The following is a 19,676-nucleotide window of genomic DNA, read 5'->3' on the forward strand; positions in this document are numbered from 1 at the left end:
CTGTAAGAAGCGGGCGGAGAGACGAGTCTGCAAATCTGCCGTGCTGCAAATCTTCGCCGCATTGTAGCTGAGTAGCGATCCCGGCAGGCGACCCCCTCACCAACGCTGCTATTGGATGGGAGTGGACGATAATCCATGCTACTGGACGCTAGTCGCCGCTAATCGACGCAACTAACCATACCCTTCCCCAATTTCACGAAACAGTCACCGCCGTAGCTCATTAGTATGCAACAGAAAAATCCTCCCCTGGTAGGTCCCGGCCGCGTCTGCGCGATCAGAAGCGCTAGCGTGAATACCCGCGCGGATGCCACTCCTAAAGGTGCCGCTATCCTTACTATGCCGCTTTGCTAACTATGCCTCTTCCCCCCGTGCAGAAAAAACAGCGAACGTACGAATCCGTTAACGTGGAGGAGATGGAAGGAAAAAGGGAAATCCCCGAAGGATGCAACATGGTGGGAAAGAAGGAGAATGAACAAATCGACGCCGATTTGTACTCAAGGCAGCTGGGAACATACGGATTTGAATTAATGAATAAGCTTATCAAACTGAACATCCTGATCGTGAATGTGAAGAGTGTCGGCTTGGAATGTGCAAAGAATTTGATTCTGTCTGGGCCCAAATCTGTATGCATATACGACAATGACATCTGCCAAGTCTCCGACATCGGGGTCAATTTCTACATCGACGAAGAAGACGTGAAGAACAAAGTGACGCGAAGTGATGCAGTGATAAAGCAGCTGCAGGAACTGAATAGCTATGTGCACATCTATAACTACAAGGGAGAGTTAGACGAACCCTTTCTTCAATCCTTTGATGTGGTTGTATGTTGCGATGTAAGTCATACGCTTTTAGTTAAGTACAGCAAGATGGTGAGGAGCATTTCTCCTGCGAAAAAAATCGCCTTCCTATGCTGCAACATTTATGGCTTGTGCGGGTACCTCTTTGTCGATTTTGGAAAAGGATTTGTCTGTTATGATAAGGATGGAGAGAATATCAAATCGTGCAACATCAGTAAGATAAGCAAAGCCACCGAGGGAGTGGTCTCTTTCGATTTCGATAAAGGTGCCCCCTTCCAAAAAGGAGACTACGTTAAATTTACCAAGGTAGAAGGGATGACCCAAATAAATCACAAAATTTTTCAAATAAAGGATATGCACAAATATACGTTCTCCATTGGGGACACTTCTCAGTTTGATGATTACTTAAAGGGAGGGGAGTGCACTCAGGTAAAGAGCCACCTCAGGATGGACTTCCAGCCGTATGATTTTGTTTGCGGGAGGCCCTTGGCCTGGGAGGGGGCATCAACCGGGGCAGCAGGGGGAGAAATGTCGCCCGGGATCCGCCTCCCCCTGTCGGACAACGAAACCATCTACGAAGACGTGCCCCCCCCCCAGTCCTTCCTCATCTCCGATTACGCCAAGTGCGACATGAGCAATCAGCTGCACTACGCCATCCAGGCACTGAAAAGGTACGAAGCAGAGAATAACAATGTGCTGCCACAGAACGATGAGGAGGAGGCCTTCGAGAAGGTATTTCAAATTGCACTTCAGCTGAACGAGGCAGATAAGGAAGGAAAGAAGACCTATGCTGTGGACGAGGTGAGAAAGGATGTCGTGTTTAACGTGGCCAAGTATTGTACAGCTCACCTTGCACCCGTGGCTTCCTTCTTTGGAGGGTTACTAGCACAGGAGGTGATAAAATTTACGGGGAAATATATGCCGATATATCAGCTGCTTTATGTGGACTTTTTCGAGTGCATTTCGCTAGGCATGGAAGCCGAAACGGGAGTAGAAAACGATGACATCAGTAAGGAGAATTGCAAAAATGATAATGTCATCACCGTTTTTGGAAAGGCCTTCCAGAAGAGGCTGAACGGGTTGAATGTTTTTCTCGTCGGATCAGGCGCATTGGGGTGTGAGTACGCTAAGCTGTTTTCCCTGCTGAACATGTGCTCAGTGAAGGAGAAGGGGAAGCTAACCATCACGGATAATGACAACATAGAAGTGTCGAATCTTAATAGGCAGTTCCTTTTTCGAAGGGAAAATGTGGGAAAATCAAAATCGCTAATCGCATCTGGTATTATAAAAGAGAAGAACGGAGAGATGAACGTAGAATCGCTTGAGACGAAAGTTGGACCAGAGAATGAACACATATTTAATGAGCACTTCTGGACCAAACAGGACATGATAGTAAATGCATTAGACAACATTCAAGCAAGACAGTACGTAGATAACAAATGTGTCTGGTATTCTAAACCCTTATTTGAATCTGGCACATTGGGAACAAAGGGAAATGTACAGATCATTCTGCCGTTTCTAACTCAATCGTATAATGATAGTTATGACCCTCCAGAAGATTCCATCCCATTGTGTACACTGAAGCATTTTCCCTACGACATTGTACATACGATAGAATACGCTAGAGATATATTCCAGGGGCTCTTTTACAACACGCCTCTAAGTCTGCAGGAGTTTCTAAACGACAAAAAGGAGTACGTGAAGAAGGTGCAGCAGGAAGGGAACAATGCATCTCTCTTGGAGACATTGCAAAATGTCTTGACCACACTGAAGGAGGTGTCTAAAGAGGCTAACTTCAAATTCTGCATCAGAAAAGCAGTGGATTTATTTTACACCAACTTTATCAACCAGATTCATCAGCTTCTTTATTCCTTCCCATTAGACTACAAATTGGCTAGTGGAGAGTTTTTTTGGGTTGGTCAGAAAAAACCACCACAAGTTATCTCCTTCGATATAGAGAACGAATTCGTAAGAGAGTTCCTTTTCTGCACGTCTAATCTCTTCGCACAGGTTTATAATATCCCACCATGCTACGATTTGAAATACATTTTAGAGGTAGCTAGCCAGATTGAAGTCAAACCATTTGAGCCAAAAAGGGTGAAAGTTAAGATGGATGAGAAGAATCTGAACAATATTTCCATCTCTTTCGTAGATGATGAGAAACTAATTCAGGATTTCTGTCAAGAGTTATTAAATGTAGAATGTGCTCACGTGAAGGTGTCTCCAATTGAGTTCGATAAAGATGAAGAGACCAACATGCATGTGAATTTTATTTATTCCTTTTCTAACCTGAGGGCTATTAATTACCGTATCGAGACCTGCGATAAATTGAAGGCTAAACTAGTTTCAGGGAAAATCATCCCCGCGCTGGCCACCACCACGTCTATCATTACGGGTTTGGTAGGAATCGAACTGCTAAAGTATGTGAATTATTATGGCTACTTCCAATTATACGTGGAATCCACTCAGGAGAAGAGAAAACAGATGAAGGATCTGCTTCCCTATTTTAAGAACGCGTTTATTAACTCGGCTCTGCCCATGTTTCTCTTCTCGGAACCCATGCCGCCCATCAAGATGCGCGACAAGGAATGGGACGAGCTCATGAAGGGCCCCGTCAGGGCCATTCCCAACGGATTCACCTCCTGGGACAAGATACAGATCCAGATAGGTACTCCGTTAAGCGGAGAAGCGGCGTGGTCTTTCTGTTTCCCCGCCCTGCCGCTCCCGCACCAACCGCTTTGTCGCAAAACCGCTTTATGACGAATCGCTTCATGACGAACCGCTTTATAAGCAGCCGCTTCACCTCGCACTTCTCCCCCGCCCTTCGCAGTGAACGGAACCATCAAGAACCTGATAGACCACATAAACGAGCAGTTCAGCATCGAAGTGAACCTCATCTCCGTGGGGAACGCCTGTCTCTATAACTGCTACCTCCCCGCGCACAACAGAGACCGCCTCAACAAGCCCATCCACGAAATATACTCGGAGATCACCAAGCAGAAGTTGCTTGACGACAAAAACTACATCGTAGTCGAAGCCAGCTGTAGTGACCAGGACCTCGTGGATGTCCTCATACCGTCCATTAAGTTTATCTACAAATGAGGGGATCCGGCGGGAGGGAGAAGCAGGGAGGTCAAGCACTCAGGCCAAACAGGAACGCCACAACTGCATTTTTGTCCGGATGATGCAAAGCAGACCTATGGAGGGAGGAAAGAGGCAGTGTGAACATCCCCCTCCCCTTGGCTTCGTCGCTGCTACCTGTCGTGTCAACCCATAGTCACTTCCCTCCATCCGCTACCCCTCCCACCCCATATGTGCCTGACCCTCTAACGGGGTACTACATGCACTATTTTATATAATGTATCCAATTTTTGCTAACGCCCATGTGCGGGTTAGCATGTTTTTTGGGAGCGTTTCACGAATGGCTCACCAAAGGGGTGAGGCAAACAAACAAAAAAAAAAAATAAAAAAAAAACGACAAAGCGGGAAGCGCAAACAGACACAGACGTTTTGCGTTTTAGCCAACTCAGGCGCGAACGGTGTAGCGAAAGGATCGCGAAAAAACTGCGAACAAATAAACATAAATTTATAAACGAATTAAGGAGAGATCGTCGCGCGCGCTGCCAATGCCGCTCACACCTCAGAATTTCCCCATGAAGTCAATCAACTTGAAGTCCTTGCTCCCCTTGAGCGAGTTGTATATGCCGAAGAGGGTCGCAACGTCGCGGAAGCCCGCGGCCTCGATCATAATGTCCAGGACCAAATCGATCGTGTTGTTCATGACGGTTTCGCAATACAGTTCGACGTCCCCCGGGGGGGACGAAGGGGGGTCGTTCCCATCTTGGCCGCTTCCACCTGGGCTGCTACCACCTGGGTTGCTTCCACCTGGGTTGCTTCCACCTGGGCCGCTACCCACAGCAGCGTGAAACACGTTCGTGTGGGGAGTCACCGCCTCGTCGTGAAGGGCGTCCCTAGGAACGTCCACATTGGTCTTCAGCACGTGGAAGTTGTGGTGTATGCTCTTGTTCCGGCGAATGTAGTTGGAGACGAATGTTTTGAGGTTGCTTAGGTAACTGACCAGTTGCGCCTTTCTCTTGCCTCCTATTTGGACTTTCTCCCGAGTGGTGCGCAGGTTGGAGGTGACGGGTGCGCTGGGGGTGCCGGGGGTGCCTGCAGTGCTTGCCATGCCTGGAGTGTCCGCTCCGCCTGTCCCACTTGCCGTGGTGTCGGAACTCTGCGAGTCGGCTGTCTGGTTCTCCTCTACGGGGAGCGCGTCAAAGATGCGAAAGCCGCGCTGCTCAAAGAGGCGAACAAGCGCATCATTCGCGAAGCCCATTTTGCTGAAGATGAGGCGGTAGGTCTGCTTCAGCAACTTCTTCTCTTCCGCCACCTCCGGATTGTGCAACTTGAGATGAGAAAAAAATCGAACCCACAACAAGTCATCATCACAACGGTGTCTCCTCACCAGTTTATCTTTCTCATATAATTGAAGATATTCCTTGGAAATAATTCGATGAAATCTTTTTCCCCCCCTGGAGGTAAACTTAGAGGTATAAACATACCTGTAGAGTACTTCATTCTCATCCTTATAATTGGCCGCTTTAAAAATTTTGATGAGAACATTTGAAACGTCTTGTGGCTTTAAAGCTAAGTAGAAGTAGATCAGCTTGGCCTTGAGCTTCTCCGATAGTTTCTCAAATGTGGGGTAATCAATCAAGTTATATTTTGGATGATATATTTTGGACAGATATTTTATTTGTAAAAAATCTAAGATGTATCTTTTTCGTACTTCTACAGGGATGCATAATCTTAAGCTCCTCAGATATTTGATGAGAAAGATTCGTAAGACCTTTAATCCTAGGACACAATAGATTTTAAACTTATTGTGTCTGATGACGTCTTCTGTTACATTGAGTGTATGTTGTGTGGTGGCGAATGGGACGTTCTCATTATCATATGTGTACAGGTTAGTGAATAGCTTGTTCAGATTTACACAAACATCTTTAAATAACAGATGGGGGGATACTTGTAGGAAGTTTCCTAACCTCACCATGATTTGGTTGCACTCCTCTTTGAAGTTAAACGTGAGGTGTTGCATCATTTCGGCGGAGCTTGTGATGATTTCCCCTCCTTCTGGGTTGACTCCGCGATGGACATCACTAGCGGAGCTGCTCATCACTTCATTTGCGCTGCAACGGATTGGAACATCACAGGGGGATTTCTCCCTTCCGTTTTCTCTCCCTCTACGCCTCCTAAGAGGGTAATTACTCCTCAGGAAGGTTAACATCCTTTTTGTCTTTCGTCTTCCTTTTTTGTCCTCCCACTGGGGGGAGAACAATGTGCCGTTTTTACCCCCCCTCGGGCGCAGCTTCGAGATTTCCCCATCACTTCCCCTTCTAGCGAACATATTTGTCACGTGAGGGAGGTGACAGTTGGCCACCATGCACTGGTTCATTGGGGCGAAGAAGGAAATTAAAATGAAGGGGAAAAAGATGAATTTTTTTAACTTGCTTTGGTTATTTTTCAGCATTTTTTTTGTGTGTTCCCTTGGGGGAGGGGCCACTCAACGGTGACAGCGTTGGTTATTTGACGGTTGGACTACGGTGTGGTGTTTCGTTTTGTTTCGTTTTGTTTCGTTTCGATTCACTTCGTTTCTTTTTTTTTCTTTTTTTCCTTTCTTTTTCTTCTTTTCCTCTTGAGGCAACCCCCCTTCATAGTACATTCACGCTGCAAATGCTGCACACTAGTTGCCTCCCATCTTCTGGCGTCCACTGCTGCAACGCTTCTAGCCCCCCGGGACACACTGCGGAAGAATTATCTACACAATTTTTTCAACTTCCCGGGGACAACTTCACATAGTTTGGGCCACTTTCGCCTGTTTTCATTGTTTGCATTTTTTCTCTTTTTTTTCGTGGACTGCTTATGTGGCAAAAGTGTATGAACATGTTCAGGTGATTTTTCGCTCTTTCGGTAGGCACGTAGGGAAGGGAATAAAATTAACAATACGTGGAAACAAACCCTGTTAAAATAAGCCAAGCGGAGTGCCTCAAAGGAATGGAGATTTTATGTTACTGCTACGAATGGGGAGAACCCTCCTCACGAGCGCAACAGGATGGCATGAAAGAGGAACGTGAAGTGGGGAAAAATGGCTACTTAGTATATTTCTTTTTTTTTTTATTTTCTTATTTTATTTTTTTTTTGGGCCCCATTTTTACCTGACTCGGCAATAATTTTCATTTTGGCTAGCCGATCGATCAAGGCAAAAAGGTGTTCCAACCGTAACAACAAAGGTCTGGCGTGAATGCCTCAAAGGTGTATTCTACTTCGCCGATTGGGAGTGGGAGTCCCTCCATTCTTCTTTCTTTTACTGAAACGATTTGCACATCGGATAAGCGAAGCAGAAACAAGTTAATCACCAAAAAATCTTCGAACGGATATCTAAAGGCTCTAATGTATCGTTGACGGCTAAGTTGACAGCACCGCCTAGTTATCACAACTTATCCTTTTGCAAATATTGCGAGGGGTTAAAAAACACAAAAAAAAGTAATCACACGAATGGGGAAGATGCATCAACTGGAAATGGAGAACAAGGGAAGGTGTATTCTCTTCACGTCAGTATGCAATCCCCGCTTCGTAAAAAGAAAAAAAAAAAAATGCATCCCTGCATTTACGCAGTGGAAGTTTAATTAGCACGCCACCCCAAAAGACCAATTGTTGAGAACGTGCTACCATACTCGATCGATGCGAAAATATGCTAAGCAGTTTTAGAAGCGTCATAGCGTGGCCACGGCACAATGCTGTGTGCAGTCCAGCCGATTGCCAACAGAAGGGCGATTTCTTCTCCCCCAGAAGGGCTACGCCTCAAAGGTCAGACTGTCGCTAAACCGTTCTAGCTCCCTCAGCTTGTCGTCCTCCGTTGCAAATGAATATAAATTCTTCTTCCGTCCCGTCCAACTGAGTAACGTTAAGTGCCTACCCTTTGAGTCCTTTAATGACAGCATTTTGTTCCATTCCAATTTCGATTTGTTTAGAAAGACCTGATTTCTGATGAGGACGTATACTCCCTTCCAGTCGCTTCTTGAGCTTAGCATCTGCTCGAACTGCTCGTACAGGGTGAAGGTTTTTTTGTTGACTCCGAGTTCCTGCGGGGGGGAGAAGTAAGGCGTGGTGGGGGCAAAATGGCTCCACGTGGGGTGTCTCCGGGTGAAGTGCCTCCCCGTGATGTGTCTCCGCCGCACACCTCGGCGTGGAAGGAAAAAGAAAGCAAAAGGACAAGCAGAACACAGTGAGGGGGCTACACAGAAAAGTGACATGCCTCTTCTCCCCCACTTACCTTTACAAAACTGAAGTGAGGTATTTTTGTTATAATTATCGCGTCCTTTACAAACGGGGCGACGTTGAAAAAGTGGGCCTTGTGAAAGGAGACGTCCAAGGGGAACTCCAAATTGTACTTGCGGTCCTCCGCGGTGGATACAGATGTGGCGTGCAAGTCGGGGGCGGTTATTACCGATGGGGCTGCTTCGGATGAGAGTGCTTCGGATGAGAGTGCTTCTGACGAGGCTGCTTCGGATGAGAGTGCTTCTGATGAGGCTGCTTCGGATGAGAGTGCTTCGGATGAGAGTGCTTCTGATGAGGCTGCTTCGGATGAGAATTCTTCCGATGGGGCTTCTTCCGATGAGGCCGCCTCCCTCGCGGTGCCGCCTCCGGGTAATCCGCCCATTGGAGTCTCCTTCAACCTGCGTAGCGCATCCATATCTCGAACATAACTCCGCTCTGCTGCTTCATCAAAGGGAGGTGCGCAATTCTCACCCGTCACGTCCACCTCGCCGTGCTCTTCCTCATGTTCGCCCATGACACGATCCCTCAGCGCGCCACCTAAAAATGAATTTCTACACAAGTAACTTCCAGGTGAAGAAGTGCATCGGCTCGCTTCGTTCGTAGAACTGCCCCGATAGCCACACCTTCTATTTTGCTTTACTTTCTCAAAAATATCTTTATAGTACAATGCGCACCTGACTAGGTTCTTTTTACACTGAGCAATCATAATGCTCCGACTGTCGGTACCGATTAACTGCACCTGATGATTCGGTGCAGCGTCTGGGTTGTCCAGAACGTATCGATAAAGGTGTCGAAACTCTTGCTGGTCATATATTTTCAAATTCATGAAGGGTAAGATTTGCTGGTCGCTATAAATTGGAATGCGAAGAAAATAAAACAACAACTCGAAGATGATGTTTCCATTGGAGCAGAAGGGGTCCCAAATGAGTTTTACATGTTTCTGATTCTTTAGACATTTCTGCACAGCTAGGGAATATATACAGCTAGCTGCGTCGTAGCAGTCGTCACTTAAAAAAAAATTGTTGTTCTGATGGTTCATCCTTTTCATTTCCATATCGCTCAGGTAGTTTACCACACGTTCGTTATCGACGTGTGATATGCCGAGTGCACTGCTTCGATCTGCTTCAGTGCGATGATTTTGATTTTCCCTTTTGTCTTTCGCAATGTTGTGCGTTAGTGCGTCGGGGGGATGCTCTCTCCTGGGTGTTTCCTCATGAGCGCATTTTTCCCCTGCAGGGGTGCCAATTCCACCCCCCCTTCCAACTTCTTCCTCATTGGAAAGGTGTCCCATGTAGGGGCTATCATTGTTTCCATTCGGGTGACTGTTAATGTGGCACTTCTCCCCTGGTGGTGGCACCTCTTTGGCACTCATCAGACGGTCGGGTGAATCCCCCCTCTTGAGGGCATCCCCAAAATAGCTGTATTTATAATGGTGTTGCGTCTTCTCTCCAGATGGGCCATTTTCATCACTTAGTTGAATTTTTTTCTTTTCTTCAAATATGGACCAAAATGGGACGTTCTCCGTGACGATACTCTTAATCTGTTCATCACCGATATGAAACTCCTTATTGAAGAGAGAATCGAAATTCAGATTGTTGCACTTGTCGTAGTTAGCCACACTATCCAGCTTGTCCACATGACAGTACTGATAAAATCGAGGAGACAATTTGCCTGTAAATTTGATATCCACATTGCATAAGTTATCTTCAATATGGACAGATAATAAATTCCATCTGTTTTTTTTTGTCCTTTCGTTTGAGTTTTCCACATGCGTTTCGTGTGTACTTTCATCCGGAGGGGGATCTTCCAAGAGGGGGGTTACCAGACATGCGTCTAGCGATGGAGACCGCTCTGCTGCGATGTGACCCTTTGTTATGTTGCCCCCTCTGTATGACCTGATGAACTCATTTAATCGCCAACGTACAGCACGTCCAATCTCGGCAACGTCAAACAGCTTCGACTTTCGCGAAGTGACCTTCAACGGAATGTCCTCCAAATGGATTGGAGAAATGTAAGAATCCCAAGGAACCCTTCTGATAATCTCTTCAAGAGAGAGCAGGGAAGTGCAGGAGGCATTCTTCGAAACGTTCAGCCATATGCTTTCGATATAACCACATTTTAATGATAGAAGATAAATGAGCGATGGGGAGCATTTAATTTGCACCCCCCCATTGCATTTGCCTAATCGGATTAAATGCTTTTCTTTTTTGCTTTTTTCCTTTTTCTCTTCCGCGTGGTTCCTTTTCTCCGCTTGATATTTTGTTACTTCCCTGACGTAGCGCTGCTTGATATCTTTGACCAGCGTGGTCTCCCCGCCCTTCCTCACACAGATGAAAAAGTTGTACACGCTCAGGAACCTCCTTTGGGCACACAGCACGAGCGCGACGCCCTTCATTGTGGTCCCTGCTGTCAAAAGGGAGAAGAGGCGAAGAAGGGGAGAAGCGAAGATGCGAAGAAGAGACGAAACGAAGCAATGTGGTGTGACGTGGCACAACGCCCCGCGCAGGGCCTCTTTGCTGCGCCGCGCCGGATGGAAAACTAGATCGGCATTCGTGACCGCTGTGCCTTTTCGTCGATCTGACGTTGTTCCGCTTTTACACCCCCTTCTCCATTGTGATATTTTTTTTTTTTTTTTTTTTTTTTTTTTTTTTTTTGGCTTGCCACAGAGGGGAGAGGTGGAGTGGCACCCATTTTTGCGAAGCCTTTTGCACACGTCACACATATGATAGAAGCGGAGCAGATATAGATGATAAAAAGAGATTTCCTGGTAACCCTACGACAGACCATTCACTCCTTAATTAACCTCAAAAATGCGATAACACAGGAAAGAATCATTACGCTTGGGGGAGAACTGGCACCCCCCTCCGAACACATTTTTTTTTGGAAACTTAAAAGGGGTACAACATATTTTTTTACCTGACCCGTTCATAATTTTTATTCGCATATGTGCCTTTTGCCTGCACTATAAGGTATATCCCCGTGGGGAAAGGGGGGGAAATTGGAACGGCGATTGGAAGTGGGGAAGATAAACCAATACAGCATGATGGGAAGAGAAAACCTCGAACGATTACAAAGAAAGAATTACGCGTGATGATCTGCCAAAACATTGTAACCATTCTATGGCACGTGAAGAATGCGTTGTGCCTCGCCCATAGGAGAATACTCCCCAGTGTGGCAAAAAAAAGAAAAAAACAGAATAGTGACACGCGTTTCTACCCCTGAGCTATTCCTTTGAGGTGGAACAAAGACTTCAATTTCACGCCGCGTCAAGCACAACTCGCACAGTTTTTTCTTTTTTTTTCTCGAAAATGCGTTCAGTTCATACACTACTCACTGGCAGGTGGTAGGAAGGGGATAAAGAAGACAAAGGGTAAGGCGATACGTTGGGAGGCGGCCCCCCAAGGCTACGTCAACATATAAGGTATATCTATATGTATATTTATTTATATATCTATTCATTTAAACTGATCATCTCGCCCTCGAATTGTAGTACCCCTTTCCTTATCCCCCTCCCTTATGTGCATGCTTAATATTTTTTTTCTTTTGAGTTAAAGGAGGAGGAAGGTGCTCGCACCAAGGGGAAGGGGTGTCGTATGTGTCCATCCCTGTTGTGCCTCCTCGGGTGAAGAGTTTTTTTTTTATTGGGGGGTTTTATGCCTCTTCTTGAAGTAACATGGCTGAGCCTACTCTGCCGAATTGCATTCCTACGCGTGCCACTTATTCTGTTATTTTGTTGTTTTAATTTTTTTTATCGCGCTGCATGTCGCGTATTTTGTGAAGGCACCCCCATTGGACAAGGGAAAGAAACACTGCCCCTAACGCACGAGTAGTTTTCTTTCCCTTTTTTTTTTTTTTTTGCATACAGGGGTGGAGAAGAAAGGGCGACGCCATTGTAGTCACTCATCGCAGTCGCGCATGCAGTTCGTAGTAGGGAAGGCCTCACGCGAGGCGCTGGCGCGATGCTGCTACGCCCCAAAGCAGAGGAAGCGTTCCTTCCCGAGTGCATGCAGGCCGAAATGAAAGGGCAAAAGGGACACACCCTATATGGTGCGATGCATGCATATATGTATTTATATATACATTTATAAATAGTGAAAGAAGCCCGCTCGTGCGGCGAAAAAGAAATCGGCACAAAAGGCAGACGGATTGGAAAAGAATTGCAAAAGAATTACAAAGGGATGACACAATAACGATGCGATAAGATTCAAGGAAATGCAGGAGGACACTGCGCGTAAACCGTGTACACACCGTGGGCAGGGAGGAGGAGGCCTCCTGGCAAGGTAGTGCCTTTAAAAAAAAAAAAACAAAAAGAGCTAAAGAGAGCGGGACACGGCATCACACACGGCCTGTACAGAGCAAGTCCATATATAGGTCGTGCCGTGGACGCAAGGCTTCGCGCGGCATACCAGGATGCGGAAGGAGAATGAATGCATGAAAGGAGTAACAAACGAAGGGAAGCAGCGCAACGTAGGTGTGTACTGCGCGAAAGATGGAACGCCAAGAGATGCATTTTAAGAGCGCCACTTTAAATTTAAGAAGAAAAAAAAAATGTGCACATAGTGAAAGGATAGAACTTTTCTTCGATAAGTCATCCCCTCATATTTATTTTAATTTGATTAATTTATTTTATTTAATTAATTGATTTTATTTAATTAGTTTATTTTATTTAATTAATTTATTTTATTTAGTTAATTTATTTTATTTAATTAATTTATTTTATTTAATTAATTTATTTTATTTAATTAATTTATTTTATTTAATTAATTTATTTTATTTAATTAAGATCAATTAACTTCATTGCGTTTTAGGACAACATTTTCTTTTTTTTTTTTCACCCTCGCCGTTTAGCTCCTCTCCACTCTGCTTGGTTTTTCCGCCGCCTTCCCCCCTAATTAAAACCACACTTAGTGTAAACTCCACTTACTAGAAATCTCCACACCGAATATACAACTCCAGACGGAGAATACAACTCCACACCTGCGACTACCCCGTTCGATCGTCTCGCCCATTTTCCACAGTCCTTCCCCCCGTCAACATGATACCCCCCATGAGATCGTACCTGACCCTGTTAACCCTGGCCTGCTGTGTACTCCTGGGCCAGAACGAAGCCCTAATCGAGAATTCGCTTTTTTTTTTTTGCACCCGAAAAACAGATCCCACAAAAATCTGTACATTAAGAAAAAGTATCAGGACCTGCTGCAGTACAAGGAGTCTGATGAGTGCCTCAACGATCTGTTACGAAGAAATTCGATAAAGTTAATCGCAATCGACATTGATGGGACACTTGCCGATGATAACAGCGAAATAAGTGATGATAATTTGAATACCATAAAGGCGGCCAGGAAATCGGGTATTAAGGTCATGCTCGCAACGGGCCGAATGCACAATATCGTAATGAGGATGTTTACACAGAAGCAAAAGGACATATACCAAATAGAGAAAATGGATGGAGTGTACTCTCATGGGGCTTATATGAACATAAGAGGGGTGAACTACGTGTATAGGAAATTTAGCATGATCGATATAGAGTTAATTCTCTTCGCTCTGTCGTCACATAATGCATTGAAAAATGCCATCTTCGTAACGCCCAATGTTGTTTACGTGTTTAATGATGAGGCAACATTTAAGAAGGACTATCAGGTCTGCGAACTGGGGCGTGATGTACGTATGGATGAAAACAAGGTCAATTCATTGGATAACCGACAGAATGCCGTTTTGCTAACCCATGTCAAAGATATTCTCATGATTGGAGATATCGTGTCTATAGAGATTTATGAGAAAATCCATCCTGAGCAGGAACCATTTAAGGCCCTGCACACGGAATTATTTCCCGAATTGGAAAACAGATTTAAGATTTACGTGCCGCCCAATAAGGAGAAGATTGTCCTCTCTCCTATTAACACGTCTAAAATACAGACCATTCAGCTGTATGCTCAATTTTATGACATTCCATTGAATCACGTTTTATCGATTGGAAATGATAACAACGATTTGGAGATGCTGGCTTCCACTGGGTACTCCGTCGCCCTGAAGGACTCCACCAAACCTGCGCAGAAGGTCGCCAAATGCATTAGCATCAAGACGAATAAAGAGAACGCCGTGGCAAACATCATCTTCAGGACCATCACAAGCAGGCAATTGTAACGGGCGCTGTGTCATCTGATGCGGCTGGAAGAAGCGCCCGGTTTGACTCTCCCCCACGCGCGGCATTATACAACAGGGTACATATTTACATAGCCTGTGCATTTACGTACCTGCGCGTGGGCGCCCGTTTTCTCGCCACGGTGAGGATCCGTATGCCGACCCATGTGAACCAGATGAGTGATGCTTGCACCCCTGCAGGAGTAAAACATATGCCACGTGTGCATATGGACATGTAATTTTTTTTTTCTCTCACGGGAGGAGGCACAGCCCCTTTCTTTTTTTTTTCTCCCCCTACTCTTTACGTTTTCATAGTCACCCCACAAGGGCAGCATTCCCATATACTACTGTGACACGCGAGCTTCTACCAAATCGTTATGTTTTGTAAAAGTAGTTGACTGACTAATTCACTAGATAGTTTTTTTTTTTTTTTTCTGTGCGCATGACCGATTTTATGAAGTGCGCATTTATTTACACACTTGTGCTGTCCTGCGCAGATCGGTGAAGTTCTTCACCCCCCGCGTCAAGCGAACCAACATCTACGAACCACACCGATTGTGTTACAAAGACGTAGGAGTATAAAACGGTAGAGTACCAAAGAAGGGCGGCCAGGAGGGGCAAGAAATGCCGCAAAGAACGCAGCAAGGTCGCTAATGGCTAACCGCCCAGCGATGGTCGATTGAAGGGCCCAAATGACCTGCACCGGTCAGGTAAAACGGAGGGGACTTCGTGCACACACAACCCCTGTCTGGAATAATTTTTCGCAGGGATCGCGCAGAACGCGGAAAGTATATATAATGTTGTATGATCGAAAAAAGAAAAAAAAAAAAAAAGAAAAAAGGCACACATGTGTCACACAAATTTGTTCTTTTTGCTCGTCTTGTTAACATCAATGCCGAGCTGCGAGGGGTCTAGTAACGTATTTTTTAATTCATTTTTGCCGGAGCGGACGAATTCATAGTAGTCTTCAATGCCCAGGTGGACATCCATGGCTTCCTTTTTTGGGAAGTTCGTCCTGTTGGGGGGGAGACCCCCACCAGGGGTGGTCAGCTGAGCAATACTGGCGAGGTTTGCTATGTCGGCCACGTTCCCAATGTTAGAAAAGTTGGCGATGTTTCCCAGGTTAGCGCTGTTAGCGGCGCTGCCCAGGTTGGAGAGACTCCCCCGCGTTACCTCACTGTGGGCATTCCCCCTGGTCCGCATGCGCAGGAGCAATTTCTCCAGCTGCTGGTCTGGGATCCTTTTTTTGAAAATCGTTTCTGTGCAATTGATCAGCTTGTGAATCTCATCGTAATCGACCCCGGCCAGATTGTCCCGTGCATTCTTCGAATTTGGACGATCCGTGTGTATGTCTCCTATTCTGCTGCCGGTGGTTCGGCCGGTGGTGGGGCCGATGGTTCGACTACTAGTTCGGGCGCTGCTTCGGCCGCTAGCTCGGCCGGTTCCGTCGGAATGTTCATCACTTCGAATTGTGGCAGTCATGTCGGAACGATTTTTCGGTGGGTCCTCTTTGGCGAGAACGAACTTGGGCGAGTCCCCTTTTGCGTAGTCCCCTTTTGCGTAGTCCTCTTTTGCGTAATCCCCCTTTGTGTAGTCCCCCCCCTTCGTCTCGTTTCTCCTCAGATGGCACACCAGGGCTGCGTCCCTCTCCATACTCTTCAGCGTTTTGTGGAGCTTCTTCCGAACGAGAAGAAGCAGCTGAATGGGAAGATCCTTTCCCTCGTCCCTCTTACAGTACACGCCCCTATCGTTACAGGTGATCACTCTGGTGAGGCACACGGGGTCATTTCTGCGCATGCAGTGACTTGAGATGAAAAAGGGCAGGAGGTGCACATCTCCCCTTCGCTGGTTAGTGGAGTTAACTCCGCTGAGAAGGATCGTATTGGGATAACCTCCGTTGGGAAGGCTCGTATTGGGATTACCCCCATTGAGAAGGCTCGTATTGGGATTACCCCCATTGGGAGCACCCTCGTTCGAGACGCCGCCGCTTGCTACCCCCCCTTGAATGCACTGAATCAGCGTCTGATTATGTGTCTGCAACTTGACCCGGTTTGTCAAATGCACCACGTCATTCAATTTCACCAAATTGCTAATGCAATCAAATTTGCACTCTATATATCCCTTGTCGTGAAATATAGGTATGTTGATTTCCTCCCATAAAAAATTCGGCTGCATGTAAAAGGTGAAGATAAAGTAAAAGGTCTCTTCCTTTCGATAAGTTGAGTTGCTCTGTTCAGCAGCACTGTCGGTGAGACCTCTCCTTTTCCGCTTCTTTGATATATCGTTAAGGTTGGTTCTGCCGGGGGAATCACCTTTGTTCTCATCATTATTTGGCTGATTTTCCCACATGGCATAATGCGCACAGAGGAAGTGCACGTTCTTAAAGTGTTCAGGGAAATATTGCTCCAGCACCGAGTTAGGGGTGTAGTGGAAACGTTTCCTCTGGGCTACACAGCTACGTTCATGTTCGCTTCTACGTTTATCTTTGCCTGTGATTTCATCTTTGCTTGTTCTCTCACGTTTTCCTGTGCTCTCTCGTTTCCTTGTGCTTCCACGTTTCCTCGTGCTCTCTCGTTTGCTTCCACTTTTGTTGTCGCTTCCACACTCGCTCTCCCCTTCGCTTTCGCTTCCTCGCTCCTCGGAACACACAAAATGCACGTACATAGGCTTGCTGTTTCTGTATGTGGAATAAATCACGTTGAGTAGCTCGCAGATGTAGAAGAGGCAGAAGTCCTTCTTTTCCACCTCGCGGTCCTTGGTTGGCTCGACCTTGGCGAGACTCCCCCGCCGCCCCCGCCCGCTTTTCGTTTGTCCGTTCATTTTCGCGGTGATGCCGTCAAACGAGCAAGCGGAAACGAAACGTCACAATTGAGGCGTACCAGGTGGGATCATCGGGTGGTCAACGCGCAAGTGCCGTATGACGAGGCATGTGCAGGTAGGCACGCACGATGGGGGTTCACGGTAGGGTTCGCAGCGGGTCGCCTTTTCGGATCACTGCTTGGAAGTACCCCTTCGTAGGGAAGTTTCCTTCCTACCTCCGCCCTGGACACGAGGGCCCGCCCAACAGGATGCGATATACCTACCGGAGTGTAACGGGTATGGCTTCATAGCTGCACGCCCGATGCGCACGCCAAGGGAACGGCGCTCCCCCTCCCAGTGCGATCGGGTGTGTACATTCACCTGCATGCACGGCGTACATCCCACCCTGTGCCGAAGCCAAAGCAAGAAAGCAAGCCCAAAAGGCAAAGCAATCCTGTGAAATCCCTCTAAATGAACGGGGCAATAAAACGAGGCAAACGAAAAAGGAAGAAAAGATAGAATAGAATAAAATAACAAAAAAATAACAAAAAAAACGGAAAAGGGAAAAAAACAGGAAAGGTACTAACTAGCACGTGATGACTACAGGGTGATACCTAACGTGTGGGGGTCGCTGCGGACGATGTAACGAGGGGATGGTGGAGGGGGGAAATCCGCCTAGATGCCTGAGACTACTTTGGTAATGCTGTTCTACCTTTCGAAGGGTAATGCGGAAAAAGGGGAGGAGGAGATACAGAAAAGTAACTAATGCATATAACACGCGTTAAGTTTTGCCTCAATGCGTTTTGTTGCTGGGCCTTTCACCTCTCAATGTTTCGGCGCTCAACGTTTTGTTGCTAAGCGTTTTGCTGCTAAGCGATTAGTTGCTTCGCTTTGCCTTACTTTTTTTTTTCGCTTCGCTCCGTTGTGCTTCTTCATCGCAAGTAGGAATACGTAGGTGCGCGAAATGGGGGCGAGAAAAACGCCATGTCAATCGGCCCCTGCTCGCCCAGTGCCAGATGGTTTTTCTATCCGCTAATACCTTTTTTGCGTGACACCGCATGCAGCATCTGATTTGTAGTTCCTCCGCGCATGCAGGTGGTGCGCACCCTGTGCCTAAATAGGCATCGCCCTGTCGTGTACGCATGCGCATGCACGTGTTGGTGTAAGGTTTTCGGCCCCACGAGTCGCCCAGGGAAAAGAACCCCCAAGGGGGAAGGGAAAAAATGGAGGAAAAACGCGGCACATGCGAAAAGGCGATCTTTAGCAGCTTAAAAATGGCATACCGGGGGGACGAACAATAGGGTCTTCTCTTCTCTCACCCAGCAGGAGCTGCGAATTGATAAAGGGAAAAAAAAGAAAAAAAAAGGCACAAAAAAGGCACAAAAAAGGCACAGAAAAAGAAACAAAAAAGGCCTCCCTCAAATAATCAACATTTCATCCCGCTCGACTAGGTGACAACTCCTTTAAACGACGATGTGCAGGGGAAGATAGGAATCCTCCCCACTGTGTAGTGTCTCTTTTAATTTTTTTTTTTTTTTCCCTCGAAGCAGCTATTCTTCGCCGAAAGGATGGGATTCGCCACACGCAGGCGACCACATGTGCTGCATGTGCATATGCATCTGCATGCACACGGGGGCACCTTCCTGGGGGAAAGAATATTACACTGCGGCTCATCAGTGAGGAGGAGTTTACAAAACAGAGCGGACGGTGGGATGGACAGTTGAACGAGTAGGACGCTGCTATCCTAACGACGAGGTATTTTCATCCGTGTACTTTTAACTCAAAGAACCGCTTCACCTTCGGAGGGGTTCCCAATTCGATTGATACCATCACGCATGACTGCCGTCGCCCAATCTATGCCAACCGTTCGAAGTTCGAACGGAAGGGACGAAGAAGAAAAAGGAACCCCAAGGAGTAACCCATTCGTCTGCCCCACAGAAAGGGAGCAACCCCATGGGAATGTTGAACTGATAAGTGTCAGAAAAAAAAAAAAAAAAAATATAATTGACAGACGAAGAACATTATTAACATGAACAAGTTGGCCTACTCTTCTTGATTAGGAAGACAATCGAAAAAAGGTGCTTCATCAAAGTGTAATCCTTTTTTTTCTTTTTTTCTTGTGCTTTCTGGGGGGAGGAATAATCACATAAAAATAATGCACCCCCTCGTTAATACACCTTAAAGCGTCGCTTCTTTCAAACGTTATAATTCGGATTCTGAATTTTATAACCGCGTGTGGATATTTGGTGTGTTTGCAGAGATTTGCTTTTACTTTCGTGATTAGCGAGGATTGGAGAACAAAGGGGCTGATCGCCTCCCTTGGAGATGGTCCTTTCTAATAGGATGCCTGTTCATTTCAATCCGAGTTTATCCCCTTGTTCGTTTTAAACGTCTACTATTACCCCCCCTTCCCTGCAAATCAGTCCGAAGCAATGCGAAGCAATCCGAAGCAGTACGGACGTACTGACCCTCTTTTGTGCCATTTGGGAAAAAAAAAATATGTGAAGCAGATCAATTAGGCAACTCCTAGCGAGGTACCTCCCCGTGGTAACTTTTTCCATCCTCCTCTTTCCGTTCTCCCATCTTTACAGAGGACATGCA

General features: G+C 46.4%; 5 protein-coding genes across 5 annotated transcripts; 2 read left to right on the top strand and 3 right to left on the bottom strand.

Annotated features, from left to right (window-relative positions):
- Positions 1-353: 353 nt before the first annotated feature.
- C922_00802 (ubiquitin-activating enzyme E1) lies at positions 354-3,899 on the top strand (the record flags this gene model as incomplete). Its single annotated transcript, XM_008816414.1, has 2 exons — positions 354-3,465; positions 3,628-3,899. 2 exons carry the CDS (start codon positions 354-356, stop codon positions 3,897-3,899), a joined length of 3,384 nt encoding a protein of 1,127 aa, XP_008814636.1.
- Positions 3,900-4,437: 538 nt separating this feature from the next.
- Positions 4,438-6,327, bottom strand: C922_00803 (hypothetical protein; the record flags this gene model as incomplete). The annotated part of the gene is made up of 1 exon (XM_008816415.1): positions 4,438-6,327. One exon carries the CDS (start codon positions 6,325-6,327, stop codon positions 4,438-4,440), a length of 1,890 nt encoding a protein of 629 aa, XP_008814637.1.
- A 1,324-nt stretch (positions 6,328-7,651) lies between these two features.
- Positions 7,652-10,530, bottom strand: C922_00804 (hypothetical protein; the record flags this gene model as incomplete). The annotated part of the gene is made up of 2 exons (XM_008816416.1): positions 7,652-7,939; positions 8,131-10,530. The coding sequence occupies 2 exons, from the start codon at positions 10,528-10,530 to the stop codon at positions 7,652-7,654; spliced, it is 2,688 nt and encodes an 895-aa protein (XP_008814638.1).
- A 2,640-nt stretch (positions 10,531-13,170) lies between these two features.
- C922_00805 (hypothetical protein) lies at positions 13,171-14,279 on the top strand (the record flags this gene model as incomplete). The annotated part of the gene is made up of 2 exons (XM_008816417.1): positions 13,171-13,202; positions 13,289-14,279. The coding sequence occupies 2 exons, from the start codon at positions 13,171-13,173 to the stop codon at positions 14,277-14,279; spliced, it is 1,023 nt and encodes a 340-aa protein (XP_008814639.1).
- Positions 14,280-15,128: 849 nt separating this feature from the next.
- C922_00806 (hypothetical protein) lies at positions 15,129-17,096 on the bottom strand (the record flags this gene model as incomplete). Its single annotated transcript, XM_008816418.1, has 1 exon — positions 15,129-17,096. One exon carries the CDS (start codon positions 17,094-17,096, stop codon positions 15,129-15,131), a length of 1,968 nt encoding a protein of 655 aa, XP_008814640.1.
- Positions 17,097-19,676: the final 2,580 nt, after the last annotated feature.

Source organism: Plasmodium inui, assembly GCF_000524495.1.
Source record: "Plasmodium inui San Antonio 1 unplaced genomic scaffold supercont1.2, whole genome shotgun sequence".
Lineage (NCBI taxonomy): Eukaryota > Apicomplexa > Aconoidasida > Haemosporida > Plasmodiidae > Plasmodium > Plasmodium inui.